This window comes from Mustela erminea, chromosome 11, assembly GCF_009829155.1.
Source record: "Mustela erminea isolate mMusErm1 chromosome 11, mMusErm1.Pri, whole genome shotgun sequence".
NCBI classification, from domain to species: Eukaryota; Metazoa; Chordata; class Mammalia; order Carnivora; family Mustelidae; genus Mustela; species Mustela erminea.
The window spans coordinates 18,095,223-18,122,415 of NC_045624.1; the positions used below are offsets into that span (position 1 = coordinate 18,095,223).

The window sequence follows — 27,193 nt, forward strand, 5'->3', positions numbered from 1 at the left end:
TTGAGATTGAGAAGTAATCCCGTCTGCTCATGGCCTACCCACGCTGCTCTACGCTATGTACCATAATTGTTTGCTCTCAGCTGGTGAAGAATTCATGTACATGACAAGCCCCAATGTAGCATATTTTCCCTGCTCACGTGATAAAATTACGTGCACTATATTCTACCTTCCCTCGGATCCGCATGTTCAATTTGTAGAGAATTGTGAGTGTCCATGCAACTCTGTGAGGGTCCCAGGAAGGTTCTGAGCCAAAGACTAGTTCAGATGCCTTTTTAATGTTCATCACCTATATGGAGATGCTTCGGGGATATTCATTTTTTGGTCACGGACCTTTATTTTTAAACCAATTTTAAGTACCCAAAGATTGAAGTTTAACAGAACGAAACAAAAGGAGAACACAAACAGCTAGGGCTGTGTCCACGCCGCTAATTCTAGCAGCCAAAGGGCAAGCCTTCCGAATGTCAAAGAAAGGATGTCTCTGGCCTAGAGACAAGGCAAAGGGCCTTCTAGTTTGTTGTTGGCTTTCTTGAAGAAGCCCAACTATGATAGCCCCCATTTAATGGGCCTCTGGTTTTAACTGGAAAAGCATCCCTTTTCCCAGAGGAGAAGGCTGATAATAAATACTTACGTAGAGTATATTTCTAATATACCTTACCATCATCCCAGAAAGTCTTAGTAAATATAAACGTGAACTACTTACTAGAATAAGTAGTGTCTCTCAATAGTGACTCAGTAATGATGTATTGAATGATGAAAACCTTAAACTTCACCTCTACTTGTTACTCTCCTATCTTGGATATTTAGGACATTGATTAAGCCCTTCTGGTTACTAATTAGCCCCACAACACTAACTCAAATAGGACTATCAGGAGAGTTCATCCTACTCATGCCTAGTGAGTACTCGTGCCTACTCAGGCATCCTAAAGCCTTTATCTGAGCAACATAAGTTACGTAGTTGCCTATATAAACTCTACCCCATAGCCCAGTTCTGGAAAAACAGGGGGAAAAAAAGAGAGAGAGATCAGCACCCATAAAACACTGCATGCCACTTCTTTTGCAGCCATTCCTAGCCATCAAATGGGAAAGCCTTCATTTTTCAGCTCGTTTTTTCACTTTTCCTTGATCATCTATTTTCTTAATGGCAGCTTGGATAGCTTCTTGGTCACCCAGGAACTGGTGGGGCCCAACAGCATGCAGGTTCTCATCCAGTTCCAGGAGAATGGGGACTCCAGTGGGTAGAGTAATATTGATAATGTCTTCATCAGAGATACCTGTAGAACAGACAAGACATTGAAGGCAATGTAAGAAGAATTTCTCTTCACTTGTGTAACTGCACATGGGTTTTTTTTTTGAGATTTTATTTATGTATGTATTGGGGGGGGCAGGGGGAGATGATCTCAAGCAGACTCCACACCGAGTACAGAACCTGATGCAGGCTTTGATCCCTCAACCCTGAGGTCAAGACATGAGTTAAAATCAAGAGTCGGACGCTTAACTGACGGAGCCACCCAGGTGCCCCACTGCACATTTATTGAGTCCCATAATAGCTGCTGGTCTGGAAATATACCAGATACTGGGAGGGATTCAAGCTATAGGTCCTGGAAGGAAAAAACTTCCCAGAAATTAGAATAAAACACCTTAGACAGAGAGTTGCATCACATCAAATTGTAGTATAACAGATACCCTTCAGGGCAACCGTTATTCCTTCATGTTTCCTATCTAACTCTTATAGGAAAACCTTCATAATAGCATTAGTCATAACCACCAAAAAGTGGAAGCAGCCTAAATGTTCCTCGAGGGATGAATGGAGAAATTAACTGTGGTATAGCCATACAGTGGAATAGTATTTGGTAATGAAAAATAATTGAGTGTTGATACATGCTAAACATTGATGAATCTTGAAAACATTATGCTAATGAAAGAAGCCAGTCACCACCAACTGCATGTTGGATGATTGCATTTATATAGGAAAATATACAGTGAGACAAAGAGATGAGTGGTTGCCTAGGGCTAGAAGGAATAGAGAAAGTTGGAAGTGACAGCTATGTACAGGGTTACTTTTGGGAATAATGAAATTGTTCCAAAATTAACTGTGGTGATAGATGGACAATTCTGTACACACACTAAAAGTCACTGAACTGTACTCTTTAAATGGGTGAACTGTATATTATGTAAATTATATTTCAATAGAGTTGTTAAAAAATACTAAACAGGATGCCTGGGTGGCTCAGTGGGTTAAGCCGCTGCCTTCGGCTCAGGTCATGATCTTGGGGTTCTGCTCGGCAGGGAGCCTGCTTCTCTCTCTCCCTCTCTCTGCCTGCCTCTCCATCTACTTGTGATTTCTCTCTGTCCAAAAAAAAAAAAAAAAAAAAAAAAAAAAATTAAACAGAACCAGAGAAGTTAAATAAAGCTTCTCAAATCACAAGACTGTTAAAGCAATAAAATTAGACCTGGGTTTTTTAATTCCAAATCCCAGGACTTCAACCCTGGCTGTCCAAGTCTACTTCCACGACAGTTTAGGGAGAGAGGAGAATGTCTGTATCCCTGCTGTGCCCCTGTGAAGGGCTGGGTACTAATTGTAGCAGCTAGTTTTCTCCTGTTTTCAGGACTGGTAAAGGGCATAAACAGATTTGTCTGAGCTCTTTGAAACAGCTAACACAGTGGGATCGTGATGGGTGGGCCAGGTTTAGGGGTTGTGGTCTGTGACCTTAGTAAAGCGTTCTAGCTCTCTGGAAAGGGGCTGGAGCACACATGGGGTTCTCTTGTTTGACCACGGCCCCAGATCTAGCCAGATCTCGACAGGTCCTCTCTTTAGTAGCACTGCCCTCAAGCTCATGCCTATGGCTTAGATAACAGTCCAGTTTTGTGTAGGACCAAATCAAAGATCCAACTCAACAAAAGCCATGAGTACTAGAATATTTCCCCTATAAAGGAAGGAGAGCTCAACAGAAATAGAAACGTTTCCAATAAATAAAGTTGACATTCCACTTTGATGACTACTCAAATCGTTCACACGGCAGACTAATTACTTACACATATTTAAAATACCTAGACTGGTTAATAATCAGTCCATGAGACTTAAGGACTGAAATTTTAAAATAGCAAATTAGGAAAAACCACAGTGAAGCCATTACTCATTACTTGATTTTGGCATAAGCCACTCTTTGTCCTGAGAAAAAGTTAAGAAAGCAGAGGTCCTAAGGCTAGAACAATGCATCTGCACTGAATTAAGCCAAACTGAATCAGTACTATATTATGCAATACCATATTATAAATTCATTAACTGGAACATCATATGAAGTTTAAAATGAGTGGACAAACAGCACAAGCCTGTCTGATAACTGGCTTAGATTTTTTATCTAGCATCCAAGAATGTATTGAAAGCAATCATTGGAGATCTCACTCTGCAACTACCCCTCTCTGTCTCTCCCCCTCCACAACCACCCCCTCTTGAAGCCCCAACCACTGTCTTTAATTCTTTTCTTTTCTTTCTTTAAAGTAGGCTCCATGCCCAGCATGAAGCCCAACGCAGGGCTTGAACTCATGACCCTGAGATCAAGACCTGAGCAGAGGTCAAGAATCAGACACTGAGCCGACTGAGCCACCCAGGCGTCCCTGTCTTTAATTCTTGAACCTTCACATAGGAGCATCTAGGAGTTAACTGCAATCAGTCTACATGACTGGGACATTTCAAGTAAGAAATAATGAACATTTATGGTAAGTCAAAAGGGTAACTCAATGCCACTATGGAGAGAAATTCAAACGATTTCATTTTCTGCATACAGGATTAACTTAAGGAAGTCAAATCTGCACCTGTGAGCCCCAGTCCTCAAGTCAATACAGCAAGAACAGGAAACACAGCCAGATATTAAGATCACTGTACATATATGACAGCACTCACACTTGACCTTCTGTTAGAGGTGGTTGTGCAAATGCTTGCTTCTCCTACCAGGGTTACAAACTTCCTTGAGAACAGGGACCATGTCTCATCCATCCCTGTGTCCCCTATCATCTTAGAACAGCGCCTTGGTCACTGTGAGAATTTAGTAAATGGTTTGTTCAACTGTAAAGAACCCTATTATGGGTTGGATGCCAGGATCCAGAAATCTTTTAGCTCTATGATCCACTATTAGAAATGTTTACATTATATGAATCTACTTCTTAATATATATACAAGCAATAAGGAATAAAATAGTAACTAAAAACTCTACTGCATAAAGCTTATACAAGAAAGCACTCTGAAGACTTTGCCAGAAGTATGGTGTTGGCCAAATTTCAGAACAAGGTCAAAACAGAGACAAAATCTCCTCAAAAGTAAAGATTTCGTGTGTCCAATCCTAGAGGCTGTATCCTGCACCAAGAACCTTGGTGAAAGATCATGTTTCCTTTCTAACCTTACTAAGAAAAGAAGAGAGCTGAGAAGGCTCTTAGCCTTGAAGAAAAGGTTATTTATATTTAGAGCTAATAAACAACTCAAATTAAATTTGTCCTCCATATAATTTCTTTGATTTCCTCTAAAAGGTTTGCTTAAAACCTTTGAATCTTGGGAAATAGGAGGGAAGATGTTCAGGGAGGCAGATCTGTCACAGAATGAGAGTAAACCCCAAATACATAGTGCATATTTTTGGAATCTAAGAAAAGAGGGAAACCACTTTGATCAGCTCATTGGACTGGGAGGTGCCACCCCAGCCCCGAGGTACCTTTCCCAGGCAAGTAAGTCACAATTCAAACCCCACCAATGGGCGATTTGCAGGGAGAGGTCTGTATTCTGTTGCAAAAAATAAGAGCTGATACAAGAGACTCTCAATTTCACAGATGATCTGCCTATTTTAATTAGAATTCCTTTAGGGTTGGAGGCTATTATGTGCAACTTAAAGATAGGCTGGGGAGCAACTGGAAAGGGGTTATTTGAATATTGTAATGTGATGATAGGATCACAGCCTCTAATTTAGAATAAGGCAGAGGGCAGAATCCACTCCACATTGAGTTTTATAGTGAAAATAGCCTACAGCTTATAAAAGTGAAGGTTTTTTGTAAATCAATGATGCTTCTTCTAATAAGAGAAAGCTTAACCATACCAACAGGCAAGCATTTGCTCCACCAGAGAGAGGCCCGAATTTGCTGCTTCTGAAAATATCCTGCTAAAATGCCAAAGGTGATGCACTCCTCAGCCCCGCCCCCACAGCTGGCCCCAGCTGACCTGCCCTCCCTGGTTCTCTAATTTCGCCTCAAGGCGTCTCTGCCTGGCCATGTGTACAGCTGCACACAATTCTTCAGGGATCAAGCCTGTCGTTCATGAGTCTCCTGCGCGCCACTCTGATTCCAAACTTGAGACTGCCTAGCCCTGTGCTTGAACCCAGACTAAACAATCCACTTCCGCTGGCAAGAGGCAGACTACATCCAACGGTCCAGTTCAGTCCCTGGCTTTTCCTTCAGTGTGGGCCAGCAGGAAACAAACAGGAAGTGACTATGCCAACCACAGAGAAAGAAACACACGCCTGTCTGGAACTCTACAGAACAGGATGCTCTTAGATACTAAGCCTGCGTCAGGAGCTTTCCTACGGGGCTGATCTGGGAGAAGTGGGTCTGGATGCTTTGGCCTGGACTTATTAGCCCAGCACTGATAATCATTTACACTGCTAAAAATAGGTAAAGCCGTCCCTTAGGTAGGCATTTTCTTACTATATAATATCTCCTGAGTCTGTCTGAAGTCTTCTTTCTTCTGAAAGTATTAAGAGCTACTTTCAAGTTAAAGGTAATGAAATCTCCCCAGTGATCTACAATTGAAAAGCAGAGATATTAAATAATTAATTCACAGGGTAGAGACTGTTCCGATCAGGCAAGAAGTGTATGCTGGGCGCTGACCTGTGGGCCCTGGATTTGTAATTCCTATACAAGAGTGTTGCCTTGCTCTGAATCAGTAACCCTTGCCTCACTGTACTGTGCGTTCTCCTACGTTGACCTCTTACTGGGCTGGCTGGTTGTGAGAAGGATAAAAAATCAGAAGACCCCATGATGACTAGAGAATTTGGTGGCAAGTAAGGAGAAATCATTCTGAGGTAGAAAAACCTTTACTAGAGGAACTCACAACCCTAAGTACAAAGCTTCGTGGTCCCACAGCTTATAGATAATTCATGAAGATGGGCTTTGACTGGTGATTCCCTATGCTGTCCATGGTTTGGGTGCTGAGTAAAGACAGAACCAGGTGCTCCCAAGAAAGCATACCGGTGCCCTCCAGGTTAGTTTTCAAAGGCAAAGATAGGTGCACGTAGCAACCTTCCTTTAACTCTACTATCTGACAGTCAAACTAATCTAGTCTATTATTTTGTGCACCAAAAGGCACGGTCCCCATTGGGGCAATGGTCATTTTGCTGGATAAAAGCAAGACTTTAAACTGAGGTATAATTTATGCACAATGAAATTCACCCTCCTGGGTGTACAGAATAGTTCTATGAACCCTCCAAATTTCCTTGTACTGCTTTGCAGCCTACCCCTCTTCCACTGATCTGTTTTCTGACCCAATAGTATTGCCTTTTCCAGAATGGCAAATAAATAGAGTCTACAATGCCTGGTTTGTTTGTTGCTTAAAAAAAAATAATAATAACAGATATTTATTTCCTCACAGTTGTGGACATATCATGGTCCGAGGCCTCTCTCCTTGGTCTGTACATGGCTGCCATCTCCCTGTGTCTTTGCGTGGTCTTCCCTCTGTGTCTGTGTCCTGATCTTTTTTGGGGACACTCATCGTGTTAGCTTTGGGGCCAGCCTAATGGCCTCTTTTATTTAATTACCCTTTAAAGACCTTATGTCCAAATACAGTCATATTCTGAACCACCAAGGGCTAAGACTTCAGCAGGAAGGTATAATACAGCCTTTTGAATTCAGCATCTTTCACTTGGCATAATACAGCTGAGACTGACCCATGAAGTTAAGATAGATCAGTAGTCTGCTCCTTTTTATTAAAGCAGTTTCTTTAAGCAAAAGAGCTTAGTGATCAATGATTGACTGGTCAAAAGAAATAAAAAATATGACCTAGATACACCAAACAGCAGAGTAAAACACAGGGTTGAAACACAGCTTTCCAGCCGGGGCAGAGCCTTGTGCTAGTTCCTGTATTAAACAGGATATGAGGTAAAATGCCTAGAACTGTGCTTAGCACACGGCATGCACTCCAAATAAGGCCACCTTTATAGTTGCACTAGGAAACACCACACACAAACCACAATGTTAGGGTAACAGCAATAATAATTGGAGACTCAGTTAGTTGCATCAAATTAACTTTTAATGGTTTACCTGCCATGGATACTCTTGACTCAGCTTCTTAAAATATAGTATTCCAAACAAGAAATAGATCAAGGGAAGGGCTACTTTTCAGGAAAAAAAAAAGTTAAAACAAAAAAGCCCAGGGGGTAATCATGTGTGGAGACTCAGTGAACTGGGTTTGGGTGGAGTTCAGGACTCCAACTAATTATCATGATCATGGCTAAGTCATCTGAGGTCTGTCTGGGTTTCGTTTTCCTTCAACAGCACCTGTGTTCTTCTTCACAAATGGAAGAAGTGTCCGTCAGGACTCAACTGCTTATAGGGTCAAGTTATAGCACAAAGAGCTGAGAAACAAAATAATGTCTTAACAAACCGTAAGTGACTCTTAATCTCACAAAACTGAGGGTTGCTGGGGGGAGGGGGTTGGGAGAGGGGGATGGGGTTATGGACATTGGGGAGGGTGTGTGCTATGGTGAGTGCTGTGAAGTGTGTAAACCTGGCGATTCACAGACCTGTACCCCTGGGGATAAAAATACATTATATGTTTATAAAAAAAAATAAAATAAATTTAAAAAATAATGTCTTAAGAACCAACACTCTTCATAATTGAGGTAGATACAATGTAGAATAGATGTGGAACACTAGGATACTTTTTAAGTAAAAAGATCATAAGGCACTTAGAGGTTTCAGGGTAAACCAATATTCTAAGTGGTTATTTAATAGGATCATCATCCTTCCTACCCCTAAGTTCTAGTCTTTAAACAATAACATATTTGTGTGATATGATGGTATGCTGTCAGTTGGATTCTACCAACTACCACACTCCTCCCCAGCAGGAAGTGACAGCTTTAATCTGTCAAACAGTTTAAAGACAATACATAGAAACATTGCCCAGTTCCTTCAAAGGATCCTGTTTATAGAGGAGAATTTGATATAAACATATCTAGAAAGCATGACTAGGACTCCAATGAATCTACAATCACAAGCATTCTTATTTTTGTAATCAATGCAAAGAATTCAGCAAGTTTTGTGTTTATAGGAAGTATGGAATCTGGGCATAGCCAATTCAAGGATTCATTCCTTTTTTGCTTTTTTTAAAGATTTTATTTGTTTATTTGAGAGAGAGAATGAGAGAGAGAGCACGAGAGGGGGGAGGTCAGAGGGAGAAACAAACACCCTGATGAGCAGAGAGTCCGATGTGGGATTTGATCCCAGAGTCCCGGGATCGTGACCTGAGCCAAAGGCAGTTGCTTAATCAAATGAGCCACCCAGGTGCCTAAAGAGTCATTCTTAATACTAGTGAAGGCTAACATATTTATAGTAAGGTGGCCACATAATTTATTAATCAAGTGGGGCACTTCTGAAAGTGAAAGGAAAGGCTATTAATAATTATACTGGGATGACAGGTATTAACCAGAAAACGGTTAATGGTGATATATATAGTCATGTAACTTTACAGTAAGAATAAATTGGCAAGCAAGATGGTAAATTTTATGATACGTTTTTAACACACTAAACACATATAATCCCCAGTAAATTGCAAGTAGTCCTTACTGTCAGATAAAAATCTCTATTTTCCCCCCTTAAAGTAAAGGAGAGTCACCTAATATTTTGGAGTCTTAAAGAGTTAGCATCCAAATTCAAAGGAATATTTTCTTTTAGTTTGGGAATTTATCAGGTACCACATTATGCCCTATAGCTTGGCTTCTGAAGGTCAGACATGCGAGGTAAGAGGACTCATTCCAGTGATCATGTACATTCAGAATAAACTTCAAAAAACCTAAAATCCCATTAGTAGAAATGACATGGGAGAAATAACATACGATTTCTTCTGATCTTGGGAAAGTCACTTATACGTAATTCTTAGAGCTGTGACATGGAATACTCGCATCTTATTTTTCAGTATACACCAGAGCAGGTATCTCTTAGTGGAGATTGGTACTTAGAGAACTCCTAAAATAAGACACGATAACTAACTTTCCAAGTGATCCTAAAATCTAGTTTAGTCCATTTTATATACATGAAATAATTTCTTCCATGTTAGATGCGGAAGTCATTGTAGGAAGTCACAGTGACATCAAAGGGCTCCATGAATCTTAACAGCACCACCACCAGGGGGTACTACAGGCCAAAAAGGAACAAACTTGTTCTCCTACCCAGGATGGCTGAGCCAAGATTACATACCAGCCTATGGCCAGACCCCCATCTTCCCAGCCACTCCATTTGGTTCCCCACCTGTGGGCCTGTGCCAATAGCACATTCTGGATTTTCTGCATTTTTCTCCCCGGAATGTCTGCCGTCCTCCCTGGTCACTTGCCTTCCCGTTTCCAGTCCCTGCCTGCTTCCTCGACGTCTCCCTTGTCCTCCGCTGCAGACATCAGCCAACTCTACACCTTTTCCGCTTTCATACTTCCGGTTAGAATCTCCTCATACCAGTTACCTCTTCCAGCATGAACACCGCTCTTTTAAATTAATTCTCTCCCAAATAAACACATTTTGTCTAAGGCCTGTTTATAGTGAGAGGGATAGGAATTATAATTTAAGGTTGCTTCGGTTTCAGTAAGCTCTGAAAGGTGATTTCGTTCTACACATTCAACTTAAAAAAAAAAAAAAAAAGACCTTCAGAAGAAAGTTAAAATGAAGCCTGAGAACTAATGTCTGCTAATTTCTCAGGAATCCCTATATCCCTATAAATCCATTTCTGCTTTAGTGGTCGAAGTTGTATTTTATTTTTATTTTTTATTCTGTACTCCACATCTATGCATGCCTACTTTGATAGCATTTCCATATATTTGCCCCGAAATCTTTTTTTCTAGGCCAATATCAAATCTTTTCATCTTTCAATCCCATTGATTAAACTATTTTTGCAGCTTTAATTAGATAAATGACATACCATACCACTTACCCCCATGAAGTATACAGGTCGATGGGTTTTCGTACATTCAGACTTGTGTGACCATCACCATGATCCATTTTAGCACGTTTTCACCACCCCAACAAGAAGACCTGTACCTAACTACAGTCACTCTTCATTCCACACCCCCCACCACCTCAACCCCAGGCCTAGGAAACAGTCTGTTTTCTGTTTCTAAAGATTTGGCCACACAGACACTTCATTTAAGTAGAATTGTACAATATATGCTCCTTTGTGACTGGCTTCTTTTAGGTAACAATGATTTCAAAGTTCACCCATGTTGAGCACATAAGACTATTCCATTTGTTTTCACTGCCAAATAATATTATATTGAATGGATATACCAAATTTAATTTATCTAGTCACTAGGTGATGGGCATTTGAGATGCTCCCATGTTTTGGCTCTTATCAATAATACTGCTATGAAGGTTTGTGTCCAAGTTTTCATGTGGACACATGTTTTCAATTCTCTTAAGTACTGTTATGGGTTGAACTGTATCCCTCCAAAAAGGTCTGTTTAAGTCCCAACCTAAGAAGACCTTATTTGGAAATAGGGGCTTTATAGAGGTAATCATGTTAAGAGGAGGTCTTTGGCCCTAATGTACTATTATTTGTGTTCTTACAAAAGGGGGAAATTTGGACAAGGAAGAGAGAGATGTATGGGGAAAACACCAAGCGAAGACTGAGGGCCACAATGATGCATCTACAAGCCGGGGAACGCCAAAGATTTCCAAAGAACACAAGAAGCTAGAAGAGGCAAGAAAGGACTCTCGCCTTGAGTCTTCAGAGAGAATATGACCCTGCCAACACTTTACTTTAGGACTTCCAGCCCCCAGAACTGGGAGAAAATGACTATCTGTTGTTTTAAGCCATGCAGTGATTGATACTTTGTCTCGGCAGCATTAGGAAATGAATACAGGTAAATACCTAGGAGTAGAATGAGTAGATCATATGGTAACTGATGTTTAATCTATCAAGAAGCTGCCAGATTGTTTTCCATAGCAGCTACCCCAAGTGACTGTTTTTTAAATAAATTATTAATGGTTTCAAAACCTCCCTCAAATGCAGAAAGTAAGCTTTCTGTGGATAACTTTTCCCTCCCAGGTGGTTTGGCCTCCGCCCCCACCATGGGGATAGTCTTCCTCACCACCACCTGTAAAACTCCCTATTTTCTTTAAGAAAAGAACAGTAACAAATCGTGATGTCACCAATGCACTAATAGAATGGGGGTATCTAAGATGAGCTATGGCGGAGGATGCAGAATAATCTTAAAGACATCTAAGTCTGAAGACAGCTGAAGAATAAATGGTGTTAAACAGTAAGACATCGCTTTTAAAGGGAGGATTTCCTAGCTGAGACAGGAACGAAAAGAGGATCCCAAAGGAGATGATGGTGTTTTCTTTAGGGACAGGAGCTTGGCCACGAAGAGCTCTAAGGTCCACCTTTGGAAAAAAGGAACTGGTGTTGTGGGACGGAATACATCTTTCGGCAGAAACTCTGAGACTCTCAATTTCAGTTTGTCGCTGTCCTAAGAGAAGGCTCAACTCTTCTTCAAACAATAAAGTACTATAGTCCAATAATGATGAAGTTATTTGTTATTTAATCCAGTATCTGACTATTCTGAAAGAGGAAGAATAGAACTCTTTATAGAGTTGAGTAAATAAGATACATACACAAACATACACCAACAGACTGAGCACCATGTCTAGCCAGTAACGTTTTTAATAGCCAGTAAAGTCTGTAGAATTTAGATCTCTGCACAACTAATGGATGCAGGTACAGGAGTAATGATTTATGGCTCCTGGCCATGTTACTTAAAAATCAGGGGTAAAAACACATGCTAAAAAGTTTACAATGAGATCTCATAAAGATCACTTTGTTTTGTTAATAACCTATTTTCACTTATTTCATAAACAATGTTAACCTCTTCATTTCTCACCGGCTCTTAGAGAAAGGTAAAGCCGAATGGGAAGGGGATGTTGGAGAGAGGATTCTAGTATCATGGGTTAGCGGCTGAGAGTGCTGACAGACAGGAAAACGGTGGACGGAGCAGATCACTCAAAACGCACAGCTGCCTGGGATTACTTAGTGAAGGGAGAAAGGGGAAGGAGAGACCCCCCTGAAGGCGTCACAGGGCCATCGCTGATGCCCAGACTGGTGAGCGTAGGTCTTCAAGAGTTCATTTAGTTCATGTTACTCAAGAGAAAGATAACAATAGTGTACATTTTGGAGTATGTTTAGAATACAACATCAAGTAATTAAAATAAAATGGAGGCAACCGATTATCTGTAATAAGCCATCCTTTTCTTTTCTTTTCTGTCTCCCTAACTTTCTCCCAAGCAATGACTCAGCCTGATCTGGAAAGAGAGCTCTGGAACAAAGGAACTGTTCAAGAAGGCCAGGTCTGGAACACCGTAACTGTTTAAAGTTGGAAGAGCATGGGCAAAACCAAAGTCTAGATAATTTTATTTATCTGGAAAGACTCAAATAAATAAACTGGCTTTGCATACCATTTCTACAGAAAAGTATACCCTTCTAGCCTCCCTAAAAGTTACTATAACAAAAGCCATATAATCTTTTAGATCAAGAGTCCTCAAAGTGGAGTACCCCAAGTAGCAGTATTGGCATTACCATAAAACATCTTAGAAATGCAAATTCTCCAGCCCCCCTCCAGGCCTACATATCCAAAACTCCAAGGATGGGACCAGCAATCTGTGGGAGACCACACCCTCCCTCCAGGTAATTCAGATGCTTGTTAAAGATTTAGAATCACTGCTGTCTATAATATGAATGTGAAAGGCACAGGGGTTTTGATTTATAGAACAAAATGATTCTTAAAAGACTAAAGAGGCAAAAAAGGAATAGGAAAGAAAGTCTGTCATGTCAGTTGTGTATTGCAAGCTCAGAAACCACATCTCTTCTAGGTTAAGGCTCACGTATAACACTTAGCAACCTTTAGGAAGTAGTAGCACAAAGATGGTACCTTCCAGATGCTTCAGGAGAGCTCTGCTGCTATTTCCATGAGCGGATATCAGAACGGTTTTGCCACTTAATACTTCAGGAGCAATCCTTTCGTTCCAAAAGGGAAGGAGTCTCTCCAGAACATCCTTTAAGCTTTCAGATCGGGGCAGCTGATCCACAGGGACGTCGCACACTTTATACCTCCGGTCATTGTAGATTTCATGGTAGAAAGGGTGCGATTCCTCAATGGGTGGTGGGGTCACATTGTAGCTTCTTCTCCAGAGCCTCACTTGTTCTTCACCGTGATTCAAAGCCATCTGCTCCCTGTTGAGGCCGATCAGAGCTCCATAGTGACGTTCATTTAGACGCCAGGAACTTTCCACTGGAACCCACTCCTGCCCTAGCTCTTCCAGGATCAGCCAGGCCGTGTGGATGGACCGATTAAGGACGGATGTGAATACGAGATCGATCTCCAAGTTTAGCGCTTTGAGTTGCTTTCCACAGTTCCGAGCCTCCTCCATTCCTTCACTGTTGAGTTTCTGATCCACCCAGCTACAAAAACGATTCTCTTTATTCCAAGCACCCTCTCCATGTCTTAACATAATCAGTTTGTACTTGGACATCCTGATGGCGGAGCTTCCCTTAGCACCTTCAGGTAGGCCAATACTCAATGACAGCAATACATCTAGAAAGAGAAGGAACAAAAAGTATATTGTTACATTCTTCATTCAACTGACTCCCGGGAACGGAAGCACAACTTTACCACAGTCGGTGTCTGAACTAAATTGAAGTCACTCCTTTGACCAGATTTGACATCAAGAGATCAGACACCTTATACGCTATGGCACATACAGGCATAATCCTACAAATAATTCATTATGGGGAACCTAGTCAACTTAAATTTTCTGACGGCGAGACAGTATGTTAATTGCATGATGTAAACAGAACACATCATTGTAATGGCTTGCTGCATTTCTGCCAGATAAAAAGGCCTTCCGTGCTTACAGAAGAGAGGATTTAATGGAATGAGTTATAGATGTCTAAAAGGATGACTAGTAGCTGGGAGTTCCCAGCTTCTAGCAGCTGACTCCGGGTCAAAGGCATCCTCCTCACTTTGTTTTTCTTCTGGTGAAAAAAGGAAGTATTTACCAGTCTCGCTTTATTATAGAAGTTAAACACGTTCATTCAATGACTCCACCACACTGATCCAGGATGTAAATCACTACTAACTGGGGGCAGCTAGCTCTTCATTGCCATAAGCTCCATGACCTAGACGAAAATCTAAGGTTCAACATTCAAACAACACTAGAAGTGATTTAAAGCAACATTAACGCTGAACGCAGCACTCACCAAAATAATCTCACCGGGCTCAAGATCGAGCTTTTGGCAGGCATAAATCCGTAAGCCAAACAAGCTATCAAATGCAAGCAGCTCAGAGATGCTGCCTGTGGGAACAGATTAGCAGGAGCAGGTCTGCCGGAGTGAGAGGAAGCACGCTGATAAGGAAGCCCGGACTCCTCCTCCGTGGTCCTTAAACTGTCCCACGGAAGCCAGCCACATCTCAGTGGGAGAGTCTGGTAGAGTGCCACAGACAACTTTAAAGTGTTTTGGAATTCCCTAAGTTAAGATGCTGGCGTGAAGCTCTGCTGGTCCCATTCTGTCCCCTGGATATTCTGCTGCCTTCGATGCTAGTGGAGCTCTGGCCGCCTCAGGCTGCCTCCACTCTCCTTGCTGTGGACATACTTATGCTGACAGATGCTGCTCATTTTCCTTGCCCACTGCCTTCCATTTCCACCCTCGGGTTTTCCACCCTGGGGAGTAAAAATGATAGGAACATCGGGGCCCGGTCCTCTGCCATTCTTGGCAAGCCCTGTTCTGTGCCACTTACCCTGTGATTCACCCACGGTTACATAACCATCGGTGACAAAGTTAACTGGAATCTAGGTATCTAGTTGCTTCCTTTCTTCAGTAATTCCTAGAGATTCTGATGGGAAAAGAGCCTTTACCATAAGGTTTCATCTTATTTCAGGTGAAGGCAACCCAGGAGGACCTCCTGAGGGAGGAAGCGGACTGAGGTAGTCTGCAAGTAGGTGAAAGATGAGGGTGGTTGGGCTTTGAACTTCCATTTTGGTTTTTCTTTTTTAAGATTTTATTCTTTGTTTGACAGGGAGAGACAGTGAGAGAGGGAACACAAGCAGGGAGAGTGGGAGAGGGAAAAGCAGGCTCCCCCGCCAAGCAGGGAGCCCAATGTGGCAGTTGATCCCAGGACCCTGGAACCATGACCTGAGCCTAAGGCAGAGGCCCAATGACTGAACACCCTGGTGCCCCTGGACTTCCATTTCTTTTTCTTTTTCTTTTTTTTTTTAAGATTTTATTTATTTATTTGACAGAGAGAAATCACAAGTAGGCAGAGAGGCAGGCAGAGAGAGGGGGGGAAGCAGGCTCCCCACTGAGCAGAGAGCCTGATGTGGGGCTTGATCCCAGGACCCCAAGATCCTGAACCGAAGGCAGAGGCTTAACCCACGGAGCCACCCAGGCGCCCCTGGACTTCCATTTCTTGTCAAGCATCAGGTCTGAAGCTTTATTGCACGAAAAGCGGGAAGCATCTGGAAGAGACTGGGCTCGGGGCTCAGGCGAAACCACCTCCCAGAGCTGAGAATTTCTGGAGGGAGAGCGAGCGAGCGATGCTTCTGCCCTCCCTCGGCACTCCTTCGGGGACAGCGGAAGAAGAAAGAACAGGATGAAAGACATCTGGGCAGCGTTTTGCTGCGTGATTACTGGTGCCCTGAAGCAGAATAACCATGAAGCTAATGAAGCTCAAGCTTTAGGCTCCTTCACTTGAACAAACTCCTTCTGGGGCACTGGGAGAAACCAAATAATAAATGTGCGTGTGTGTGCACATGTGTATGCCTGTGTGTGTTTAATTTGCAAAAGAAAGACATTTTTTGTATTGCTTTTTTCTTTCAAGAGCCCAATTCACCAAGTAGTAGAAGCTTCTGATCAGTCAAAAACTGCATTCACCCCCTTGTAACAGTTACTGTTTTGGTTTTTGCTTCTGGTGGAGAAGGGGGATGGAGCCTTCCCCCTTCCCTCCGTCCCCTAAAGAGAAGCCCCCTCAACCCTTACTCTGTCTTGTCAAGGGGGAAGCCTCCTTATGCTAATGAAGCTATTTTCCCTTCAAATGGAAAAGGACATGTTGGACATATTCTGTAAGCAGAAGCATTTCTCCATTGTCTTTGATTATGAACTATATCGAGAGAACAAAATAGAGCAAGAACACGAACACCCAGGCACTTACTGCCAAGCTTGGCAGTATTTTAAATCTGCTCTATTTGCTTGATTTGTTTGAGAAATAGAACAATTTCTCTGTTTCCAGTCTCCCCCCCCCCCCACCCAGGCCCCCAATACATACACTGGAGCAGAGAAACAATGCTATAGCCAGAAAGACTACACAAATACCCTTCCCTCACTCTGGCCTCCAGGGGTGGATACAGGATAAGGTACTAGACTAGTGCATCTATCTTGGGTAAACAAAGTTGCTTCCTTCTCCCCACCTTGCTGCTATCAATTGACTTCCTAGTTAATTAATGCTGAATATTTACAGAGGAGGTGTTGAGGTTTAGAGCTTGCAATCTTTAAGATTTTAATCACCATGGGAGCTGGTATACTAAGTGTTTACCAACAAATACACAGCAGCCCAGTCAGTCTCATTTAAAGTTTCAGGCAGGGGCTGCAAACTTACACGTCTGGGGGGCCAGACAGAGGGGAAGAGCAGTGACGCTGGGCCACAGGGGTGATGGGAACCTTAGAGAACTGTGGGGACCACACGGGCTTCTCTGATGGATGCGACTCTTGTGTAAATGGACAGAGCTTTTGCATAAGCCCATCTCACTGAACCAAGGGTCCCATTCTTGGGATCTTTCTGGGGAACAAACAGAAGATGGAACTCCTCAAAGTAAACACTGGAGAGAACATAAGAATGTAAGACTTCGAGTCAGACCACAGAGAACCTATGAACTCAGTTTTGTCTTCAGGCTAAAAAAAAAAGTCTTCAAAAAACATAAAAAGGGCCATTTCCACTCCTAAAAGTTCATATACAACTAAAAGGAGAAGCGACTACTTAGCTCCCCCATTTCTCTGTGAGGCTGAGAACTGGGGTTCCCGGATCTTCCAATTTTCAAGAACACCAAAAATGCACCTTTTTAATGTGACATCTGATATTAATACTGCTGACTAATTTAAATATATTTGGAAAATATGAGCTAAACGAAACATGTCTGGAGGCTAGATTGAGTCTGCTAACATGTGAACCATGACTTCCAGAGAAATCTCCTCCAGGCCGCAGATGAAGGGAGAGGCCACCATACCCTGGGAGATGGTCAGACCCCCAGCCTCCAGGCTCCAATGCTGGCTTTCCCCGCTTTGTCTAACACCCTCTCACCTCCACATGTGCCGCTCTCCTTGTCTCTGGCCTTCCTTCACCAAACCCTTGGCCAGGGCCCTGCAGAGCCCAGCTCTGGAATCACACTTCTACTCAACTTTGTACTCTTCCTGGAATGCTTCTGCCAGTTCTGAGCTTTAACCCAGCGGAAAGTGAACTGAAAGCAAAACTGCCTCTCCCAGGTGTCTGCTTCCCCGTCTTGTCCGGGGTGTTTGTCCTTGGATCCTGGGGCCCAGGCAGGTGATGGGTGCGGTCCTGCTCCCTCTGGGTCCTGACCAAATGCCTCCACCCCCACCATCTTTTGGGGTGGTGGGGGAGAAGCTTGGATTCTGAGAGTCTTGCTATATTCAGATGTAGCTTTCATGCCCTCACTGATTAGCTGCAAACATCCTGAAAAGTGAGCACCCTATTTAAAATCCCCAATCAGGGGCACCTGGGTAGCTCAGTGGGTTAAAGCCCCTGCCTTCAGCTTAGGTCATGATCCCAGGGTCCTCTCTGTGCAGCAGGGAGCCTGCTTCCTCCTCTCTCTCTGCCTGCCTCTCTGCCTACTTGTGATCTCTCTGTGTGTCAAATAAATAAATAAAATCTTTAAAAAAATAAATAAATAAAATAAAATCCCCAATCACTTTCAGTTGGTCTTAGGATAAAGTTCAAAATCCTTCATGTGACCTGTGAGGCTTTGGTTTTCTTTCATTTCCTTGAGCATGCCGTGTTCTTTCTTGCTTCAGGACCTCTGCACACACTGTACCCTACCCAGAACCCTTGCCCGGCATCCTTCCTGCCCCCACAACTGCCACCTCAGTCCCACTCAGCTTTAGGTAACTTCTAGTCTTCCTTTAGATCAGCTGTGTCCAATCAAAATACACTGTTAGCCACATACATAATTTCAGATCTTTTAAAAGCCATGTTAAAAAGGGAAAATAAATAAAATTAACTTTAATAATATATTTTATTTAACCTTACAGTTTCAAAATATTATTCTGACCTATGAGCTCTATAAAATTCTTCATGGGGTATTTTACACTCTTTTTTTCATAGTAAGTCTTTGAAACCTGATGTGGATTTTAGCTGTAAAGCACAGCTCAACTTGAACCAGCCACATTTCAAAGGCTCATGTGACCAGTGGCTACCATGTTGACTGGAACAGCTTTAGAGCTGAGTTTTAAGGTTATTTCCTCGAGGCCAGTGGTTCTCAAACTTGAACATACATCAGAATCACCAAGAGAAGTGGTTACAAACGAGTGCTGGGCTTCCCTTCCAAGGCCTGACTGAGTACCTCTGGCATGGGCCTGAGACTCTGAGAATCTAGATTTCTAACAAGCTCCCAGGTGATGCTGAGATACTGCTGGTTTGAGACCACCTCAGCTCTACGCCAACTTCTCTGCCCTTCCTTCTTACCCCCCAGAAGTGGTCAGTCCTGCTTGGTCTACACTCTTGAAGCAGCCGCTCTATAACACTGGATACAGTTGTGATGGGTCACTCGTACGGATTATTTGTTCAGCATCTACGTGCTCTGTTACACTGGCAGCTGCATCACGGCAAGCCTCAATCACCACCCCCTCTCCAAAACCTAGTGTAACATGTGACACATGCTGGGCACTTAGTAGGAAGGTGTGTTGACGGAACCAAAGTCAACAGAAGTGATTATATTGTGCTAATGAGCCCAAGGCTTGGCAGTTATGAGTGGTAACCGCCAAAGTAAAAACACTCGGTTGGCAGGCCTGAGGGGTTAGGAGGCCTTAATCCGAGCATGGCAGCGTATTTAATGGCAAAGCCAAAGCCAGTCATGATCATCTGTTACATTCCTGGATCCTTCACGGTTTAGCATATTCACGAATGGCCAACATCTCCACAGAGCTGTGGAGACTCCAACTGACAACATTACACTATATGTTAACTAACTGGAATTTAAATAAATACTTGAAACAAAACAAAAAACAAAAACCCCAAACCTGAAAGACAAACCAGTGAAACCCACGGAGCCCCTAAGTGGCGAACTGGAAGTGCCATCCACATCCGCCGCCCATACCCATGCTCTTCCTCCTCACCATGGAGACTTCAGAGTCTGGGTTGGAGTATCCAGGCTCACTTGGCTTCACTTCACAGGACCATCTCCAGTCACAACTCGTTCTTCCAAACCCAGGCTCGTTTCATAAAATGCACACAAACAAGGTGAACATGAAGGAGGCTCAGCTCTGACTTCTCTGGGGAAAGACCTTACGGCACAAAGTCAAGTGGGCAATTTACAAAGAGGTACCCCACTATGAATATACACACCCCACCTCAAATTAAAAACTTTTTTTTTTTTTTTTAAATCCAGCTTTGTTTTTTGTGTTGTTGTTGGTAAAGCTCACCGCTCTGGAGTTGATTCTCAAGATGCCTCGTTTATGCCTTGGCAAGGGGTTACCAGCACCTGAATTAAGCACTAATTTTAGTCAATGATTTACTACTGAATTAGCATACCCCAGGGTTTCTTCCTTTTTTAAAAAGATATATTTATATATTTGAAAGAGAGAGAGAGAAAGCACACTTGTACGGAGAGGAGGGGCAGAGGGAGAGGAAGAGAATGTAGAACAGGCTCCCCTGCTAAGTGTGGAGCCCAATGCAGGACTCAATCTCATTACCCTGACATCAAAACCGGAACAGAAACCAAGAGCTGGACACTTAACTGACTGAGCCACCCAGTACCCCAAGGTTTCTTCCTTTTTCAAGTATGGTGTTGCTCAAAGAAAAAAATTACTAAACAAACAGATCTTTTACATGACTCTGTGTCTCATCTTCTCACCCCTTCCTCTTTGTTTTCCCCTCCTTCTGGCCATTATTTTTTCAGTCCTCTGACACCTAAACTGAGCCTTAACCACACTACTGAAATGGTCTCTCAAGACCGCCAATTAGCTATGTCTTACTAAGTGAAGACCATCTTCTCTCAGGACTCACGCCTCTTTGATCCCTCTGAGGCTGACTACCTCAATGGAGGGGTTAGAATTATTCTAAGAATCTGGTGCTGTGTTTCTCTCTGCTCCTCTACTGTTACATCCTGGTCTTGGGTCTCAGCTCTTCCATTATTACATCCTGGTCTTGGTTCTCTGTATTTTCCTACCCACCACTAACAGCATACGATGTCACAGCAGCCAATATTCATGGAGGGCTCACCATATGTTTGGGACTATTTGAATCTTCAACCACCATTCTATGGAGAAGGTTCTATGGTTACTCCCATTTTACAGAAGCAGAAACTTAGAAGGTAAGGTCAACTTGACCAAAGTGACACAGATTACAAATGGCGGGAGCTGGAGTTCAGTCTCAGGCAGGCTAGACTCCCAAGCCTACCCTTTGACCTTGAACCACAGTGCTACATCACCACATTGGCACCTAAGTCTCTGTCCTCAGTCCTTGGAATCTTTTCTCACTACTTTATTCACATTAAAATGGCCAATTTACAAACTGACAGCCCCAAATATTCATCAGTCTCCCCAGTCTAGTCAATTAACTCATTCTTTAGGCATGCAAACCCCATTTGAACGGGGTATAATGCAGGACTGGGAGGAGTACAGAATCCAACAACTAGGTCTTCAAGGAACTGATGGGGAAAAGGGATGTATGTGTGTGTGTGTGTGTGTGCACACGCGCGTCTGTATCACTAAAGCAGAAAGTAATCCATATCATGAGAAAGCACTTCATTCATAAGGGAGATGGAAAAGGGGAGATTATTTCTGAGTAAGGCTTCATGAACATGGTACTATTTAAGCTGGATTTGGAAAGATGTTCAAGAGGTAGATTTATAGAAAAAGAAAAACGAATTCTAGCCTAAATTCCCTAGAGGCAAGGGAACATGTGCATATGGAGAATGATGAGCCATTCAAACTGTCTGGAGTATAGACAGGGTGACCACACCTCCACGTTTGCCTAGAACAGTCTTGCTATAGGTCTGTTTCCCCAACACAATTATTATAGGGCCCCTTTCACACCTCAGTGTCCCATATGGAAAATTATACGATCTCTATCCAAAGTACAGGGTATATCAAGGAAGTAGGAGGAGACAAACCTAGAAAGATAAGATTGATAGTGGCCCCACAAAAGGCCTTGTGCCAAAGAAGATTGGTTCTTCCATAAGTATTGGGACATCACTGAAGATTTAATAATGTGTATTTTAGGAGGATCAGGCAGCACTTACAAACACAGAATGAGATGGGGAAAAACGACTGATATGAATACGTGAGAGGTTTTTGCGATGATTCTGGTAATATATAATGAAGACCTGGACCAGGATAATGGCTGATGAGATGGAATGAAGGAGACAGATATGAAAAACACTACAGCTTAGCTGAGGTGTTGGCAACTTCTTCTGTAAAAGGACAAATAGTAAATTTTTTAGGCTCTATGGTCTCTGTTACAATTGCTCAATTCTGCCACTGTAGCTGAAAGCAACTATATAAATGAATAAATGAAGTTTTATTTCAGTGAAACTTTATGTATGGACACTGAAATTAGAGTTTCATATAATTTTCATGCCCATGAAGTATTGTCATTCTTTGATGTATTTCAACCAGTAAAACAAAACAAAACAAAACAACAACTTAAAAACCAGTCATAGCTTGTGGGCCGTACAAACACAGGTAGTAGACCAGAAGGCCTTAGTTTGGCAAACCTTGGCGTAGCTGGATACCATACTCAGACCTACTAATCACATCAGCATTTTGAACCTTTAAGCATCCTGTCGTGGGATAATCTCAGAATTATTAAATCACCTGATTTTATTCTTGGCTAGAACTGCAAGTACCTTGAGTAATGGAATCCCATTCATAATTGTTTTTATTCCTCACAAAAGACAATACCAAGCACATTCAAATCAGTCTGTTTACTTCTGCTTAATTGGTTTAATAATGGGTTCAAGGTAAAATTATAGAGAAAAAGTATTCATGCTGTTAACTAACTTCAAAAATATGTCATTCTGACATGCTTTACTTCTCTCAGACATCACCTTCGTAAATTGTCACAGTGCCTTGCACTTCAGGAGAACGCAGGCTGGCTCAGGCATACACGCTGAGAAGCTGGCTGAGCAGTAGAGAGACAGGTGATTCAAAGGAAACACACTATGCAGGTGGAATATTTTCAAAGATTTCTCGCTATGTCTATGTATAGAAATTCCATCTCAATTGCCTACAGAGCAAAAGATATTCTTTCCATAAATGTCACCGTAAAACTGAAGTTAATTTTTTTTTTTTTTTTTACCATCCTTTTGTCAAGGCAAGGCTAGGCTGGAGAGAGTAGGTGGGTAGGGGGATAGGGGACTGGTCCAAATACACGGCATTGCATTTACTGAGGCTACTTCTACCATATTTCCAGGACCTCTAGATAGTTTCAGTAAATGTAGCACTAGACAATCTTGCTGCTGCCTCCTACTCTGTCCCTCATCAAACCATTTACTTTCACACACCTTCCCTACCCCCCACCGTAACTGAGGCTCATCCCATCTTCCAAACTAATGTTCCTGGGATGCTGCTGCCTCCCTTCCTCGGGTGTCTGAAAAGTAGTATCTGATACTCTAGTATAACGACTCATGAACAGGCAAGGAAAATGATAGGATAAAGACGAGTCTAAAAATAAAAACTTTGTTTTCTGCTTCTAAAAACTGAGTAAGAAGTGTGATCAATGATAGAATGTTGAAGTAACAGAAAATAAGGGATACAGAGCCAGAGTTGCTGTGATCAAAAGCTTCCGCTAAATATTAGGTATTCAGATGCCACCCTTCACCCGTCAGATGTTTTCCCTAGTCCAAACCCTCATTGCATGACTTTGAACAACTCTTAATCTAACTCTAGAGGAGTCTAATTCTATAAAAGATAGGCTGGCGTACTCGAGGATAGAAAAAAAAAGGTTAATCATGTTTCGGATAAATTAAAAAAGGAACAGTTCTCAGGGGAAATGAAATCCAGAGTTCAGTTCCTTAGAGTCAAAAAAGCTCAATTTTAGAAGTCTGAACATGACTGTATGTAAAAGTACCTTGTGTTCCACCACCTATTATTTTCCCTAAAGCTTTATGGTAACTTTTCCATCTGCGCTCTAAGAGCAACTCTTTCCCAGGAGAAGCAGATGCTATCACTTCCTGGTGCTTTCCAGGCACCGTAACCCTGGTCATTCGCCAATTTTACCTCTACCAGCAGCCCCTACTGATCCCTTGTTACATGGGTAGCAAACCATGCATGTAGACCCCCATTCATAGGGAAGAGATCTACCTGGGTCATGTGATGAGCGCTTGCCCGGGGCATGCCGCTTGTTCCAGCCTGCGCAGCATCACTGATGAGCCCAACACCCACTCAGGACACCTCCTTCCTAACTTTGGTTACTTATTTCCCCCCAGATAATAGCTTTTGTCCACACAAGCGATTGCCACCGAATCCCAGAAGTTTGAGGTCTAGAAACCTGGACATTAGTCCTGGCTCTGCTACTTATTGATGGTGTGGTGTTGATCAATTAATTCAAACTTTCTGGACCTCAGGTTCCTTATCCATAAAGATGGGGATAATTGCTGTTCTCAAGGGACTATTAGGGAGACTAAATGAGATTATGGTGAAAACAAAACAAAACACTCTGCCGAAGAGTGAGAGGCATTCTGGGTTGAATGGAGCAGACTAATGAAAACTCACCCAGACCTCTGGCCCCTGAAATTGATCCTACCTTGCTGAGGTATGTGTGGAAGTAAAAGCTGGGAATAAGGTAAAATGAGAAGGGGGATATAGAGAAAAAACTAAATTAGGTAGTGGAAGGAGAAATACAACCAAATGTTGTTTGTGCTGGGGTGTGGAGAGTTGATGGTAAGACACAGCTCTAGAAGCATACCAAATATTAAGCACTATTCTACAATCCAAATGCTTTAATCAAGTGGCTAAGGTTTCCTCTACATTTCATAAAGTTTTTTTTTCAGTATTTGTGGCCAAATTTCCGTGTAAGAGTTTTATTATTAAGTAATACTTTTAGTCTTATTTCTCCATGTAAACATTCTCTCACACCAGATTTCATTCCAAGGATGTTCAAGAGACCTGTTGGTTCAAATATTTGTGTCCTCTGTTCTCTGAGCACTGGACCCAAAAAACTGAACGCACAGCTGAATTTAGATGTATCGGTCATTACTTAAAATGAAATATGCCACTTAATCTCAGCCAACCGTAGAAGGCAAAAGAGGAAGAGAGACTGGCAGATCTGCCCAAACCCTGGGCAGACTAATAGGTACCTCCGAGTGACAGAATAAAGGAGCACATTTTCTGCCACATTATACTCTGTATAATGGTCATTCTGTACAATGACCAAATTTTCTACAATGATCCTTCGGGTGTGGCTTAAAGAGGGGCACAAAAGAACAAGTACTATCCTTTGTAGATGGGAACGTTTATTTGCTGACAGATTGGCCCAGAATTTACTGCTATGAGATTTTTGCTTATGTACTTGTCGTGGAAAATGTCTAATCATCTTTATTTTAAAACAGACTTTTAACATAAGCATGGCCCCTCCAAAATAATTTGCTGCAACCTCCCCTTTTTTAAAGATGCAAAAATTAAGCCAGAGGGTTGAAAAGATTTGTTTAAGATTACACAAATAACAACAGCTTCCACACTAAAACCTTGGGGTCCTGACTTGCAACTCAGAGCTCCTTCTGCTATACCATTCGCTTGATTTATATTTCTCTAAAGTCCACCACCGTGGGGATTAAGGAGTGCACTTGTGGTGAGCACAGGGTGACGCATGGAAGTGTTGAATCACTACCTCGTACCCCTGAAACCAATATAACACTGCGTGTTAACTAATTAGAATTTTTAAAAAACCAAACAACAACAACAAAAAAACTTATAATAAAGGAAAGCCCACCACCATATGAGGGGCACCTATGGTGGATGAGGAAAAAAAAGATGGATAAAACCAGGGGCCAGGGGAGCCTCAGGGGAGAGAGTTTTAAACCAAAGTACACGCTGACATGTGTTCTGCTTTCATTACAGAAAGCTGTAGTACCTCCTGGTGAAAGATGCCCTTCGATTTCCCCCACCCAGAGGCTGCATTTGGTCAGTTCGCGTTCTGGTTACCACTCACAAGCTGTAAAGCCTCCGTCATTTGGAAGGGAGGTGGTAGGAGAAGAGGAGTATAATAAGTTAGCAAACAACTAATTATCCTTTAACTTTACTTTTTCAAAGTAACTGTGAACTGTCCTTCCATGATGCATTTCTCTTGTCCTTCTCTACTCATACAGCCCTCATCCCTTTGAATGGAGGAGAAATAGACTTACTTTTTTTTTTTTTTTAATTTTTAGTGATTCTAAGAACCTGTGATTTAGCTCAATGTGAGAGCTCCGTGAAACCACTGCACTTATTCGCCTCTTTCTCCTTCCCTGGCATGCAGGCTTTTCCTATCTACTTAGACGGTTAGGGCCAGGTCTGCCATCGCCCTAAATAGAGTGGCGGTGGCCCTGAAAACACCCGAGTTTGCTTCCAGGACCCCTGCTCCGCTACCCTGTGCCTCACACGTCCGGGAGAGATCAGTTCATCCTTCCCTCCAACTCCTCTGCTTGTGCTCGCCGTCAAGACACCACGACCAAAGCGCAGTCCTCCCTTCAGCTGCCAGATCTGTGCGTCCCAGAAAGGCTTATTCTGAGGAAGGGACCTGAGAGGGACCTGGGGAGTCAGTGAGGGTGGGGGCTCGAGCGGCGGACGAGGGAGCACCAGATTTCCTCCAAAGACGGAATCGGGGGCGTCAAGAACTGGCCTTCCTGCACTCCAAATTAAAACACCCCATCACTTAAAAACAGAAAGGTTCGCAACCGCAAAATTCTGAAACAAAACCACTCACCTGCAAAGAGGCCAGCAGCAGCAGCAGCAGCAGCAGCAGCCGCTCCTCTGCGCCGCCGAGGAAGCAGCTCCTCCTACAACTCATCACCGCCGCCGGCATCGACACTCTTTTCTAGCTCGGGAGCCCCAAGGGGAGGTCCTAGCCCTCTGCGTATTGGAAGGCCCAGCTGTCACTCACTTAATACCCCGTCCCACTCCCGGGAACAGGTCTAGGTCTTTTCCGTTTCCCAAATCCCCGAAGTGGACGGCTAGGCTCTGATTGGCTCTCTGAGGAGACGAGCACACTCCAGGACCAGTAAGAAACTGACATCGACGGCCGGTGGGCGGGCTTGGGCCTGGGGAAGTAGAAAAAAACAAAGCCAGGAGTCCTGCTCCGTCCATAGAGGAACGTCAGGCGCTGGGAGAGTTTAAGTCGTGGAAGTGGTAGAAAGCGTTTCGGGTCGCGGAGGAGATCCCTGCCAGGGTAGAGAAGCGTCCGTGGAATCCAGGAAGTGATGAGGTGATACCTTCTTTTACTCCTGGGAAGTTTCAACCCGGGGATGTAGGCGGGAGTTCGCGCAGATGAAAGCTCTTGCTTTCCTTGTGGTTGTCAGTCTTAAATCGTCATTAAAGCGAAAGGCTTTAAAGTGTCTGATTCATGGGCAGTCGCTCGCCCCCCACCCCGCCTTCTCTTAGTACTTTTATAGGGACTCACCTTAGGCAATTCCCTGACACTGTTTTGAGGGGGGAAGAAAAGTGATAAGTGGATTGCGCTTAAAGCTTATAGAACAATTGAAAGGA

At 42.9% G+C, this 27,193-nt stretch overlaps 1 protein-coding gene and 1 long non-coding RNA gene across 4 annotated transcripts; one reads left to right on the forward strand and one right to left on the reverse strand.

Moving 5' to 3' along the window:
* Positions 1–310: 310 nt before the first annotated feature.
* Positions 311–26,556, reverse strand: BPGM (bisphosphoglycerate mutase). 3 transcript variants are annotated; one of them, XM_032304938.1, is made up of 4 exons: positions 26,415–26,544; positions 14,489–14,949; positions 13,161–13,823; positions 311–1,271 (listed from the first exon to the last, which is right to left on the reverse strand). In XM_032304938.1, the coding sequence occupies exons 3-4, from the start codon at positions 13,759–13,761 to the stop codon at positions 1,090–1,092; spliced, it is 783 nt and encodes a 260-aa protein (XP_032160829.1). In that variant the 5' UTR covers positions 13,762–13,823; positions 14,489–14,949; positions 26,415–26,544; the 3' UTR covers positions 311–1,089. The 3 variants fall into 3 exon arrangements, with proteins under 3 accessions (XP_032160829.1, XP_032160828.1, XP_032160830.1); XM_032304937.1 differs by lacking the exon at positions 14,489–14,949 and having other exon boundaries at positions 26,415–26,556; XM_032304939.1 differs by lacking the exons at positions 14,489–14,949; positions 26,415–26,544 and adding an exon at positions 5,683–5,777.
* LOC116569014 lies at positions 3,577–11,549 on the forward strand. Its single transcript, XR_004276817.1, has 2 exons — positions 3,577–3,717; positions 10,806–11,549. It is a non-coding gene; the product is annotated as an uncharacterized LOC116569014 (long non-coding RNA).
* Positions 26,557–27,193: the final 637 nt, after the last annotated feature.

Bases quoted from the DNA above. Each gene is read 5' to 3' on its own strand.
- BPGM (XM_032304939.1), bottom strand. From the start codon at position 13,761: ATGTCCAAGTACAAACTGATTATGTTAAGACATGGAGAGGGTGCTTGG. The intron at 5,778-13,160 runs GTACCATCTTTG...TTTCAATTGTAG, and splicing joins TCTCCTGAAGCATCTGGAAG to ATCACTGGGGAGATTTCATT. The intron at 1,272-5,682 runs GTAAGAAAATGC...TCTGTTCTACAG, and splicing joins GACTCAGGAGATATTATATA to GTATCTCTGATGAAGACATT.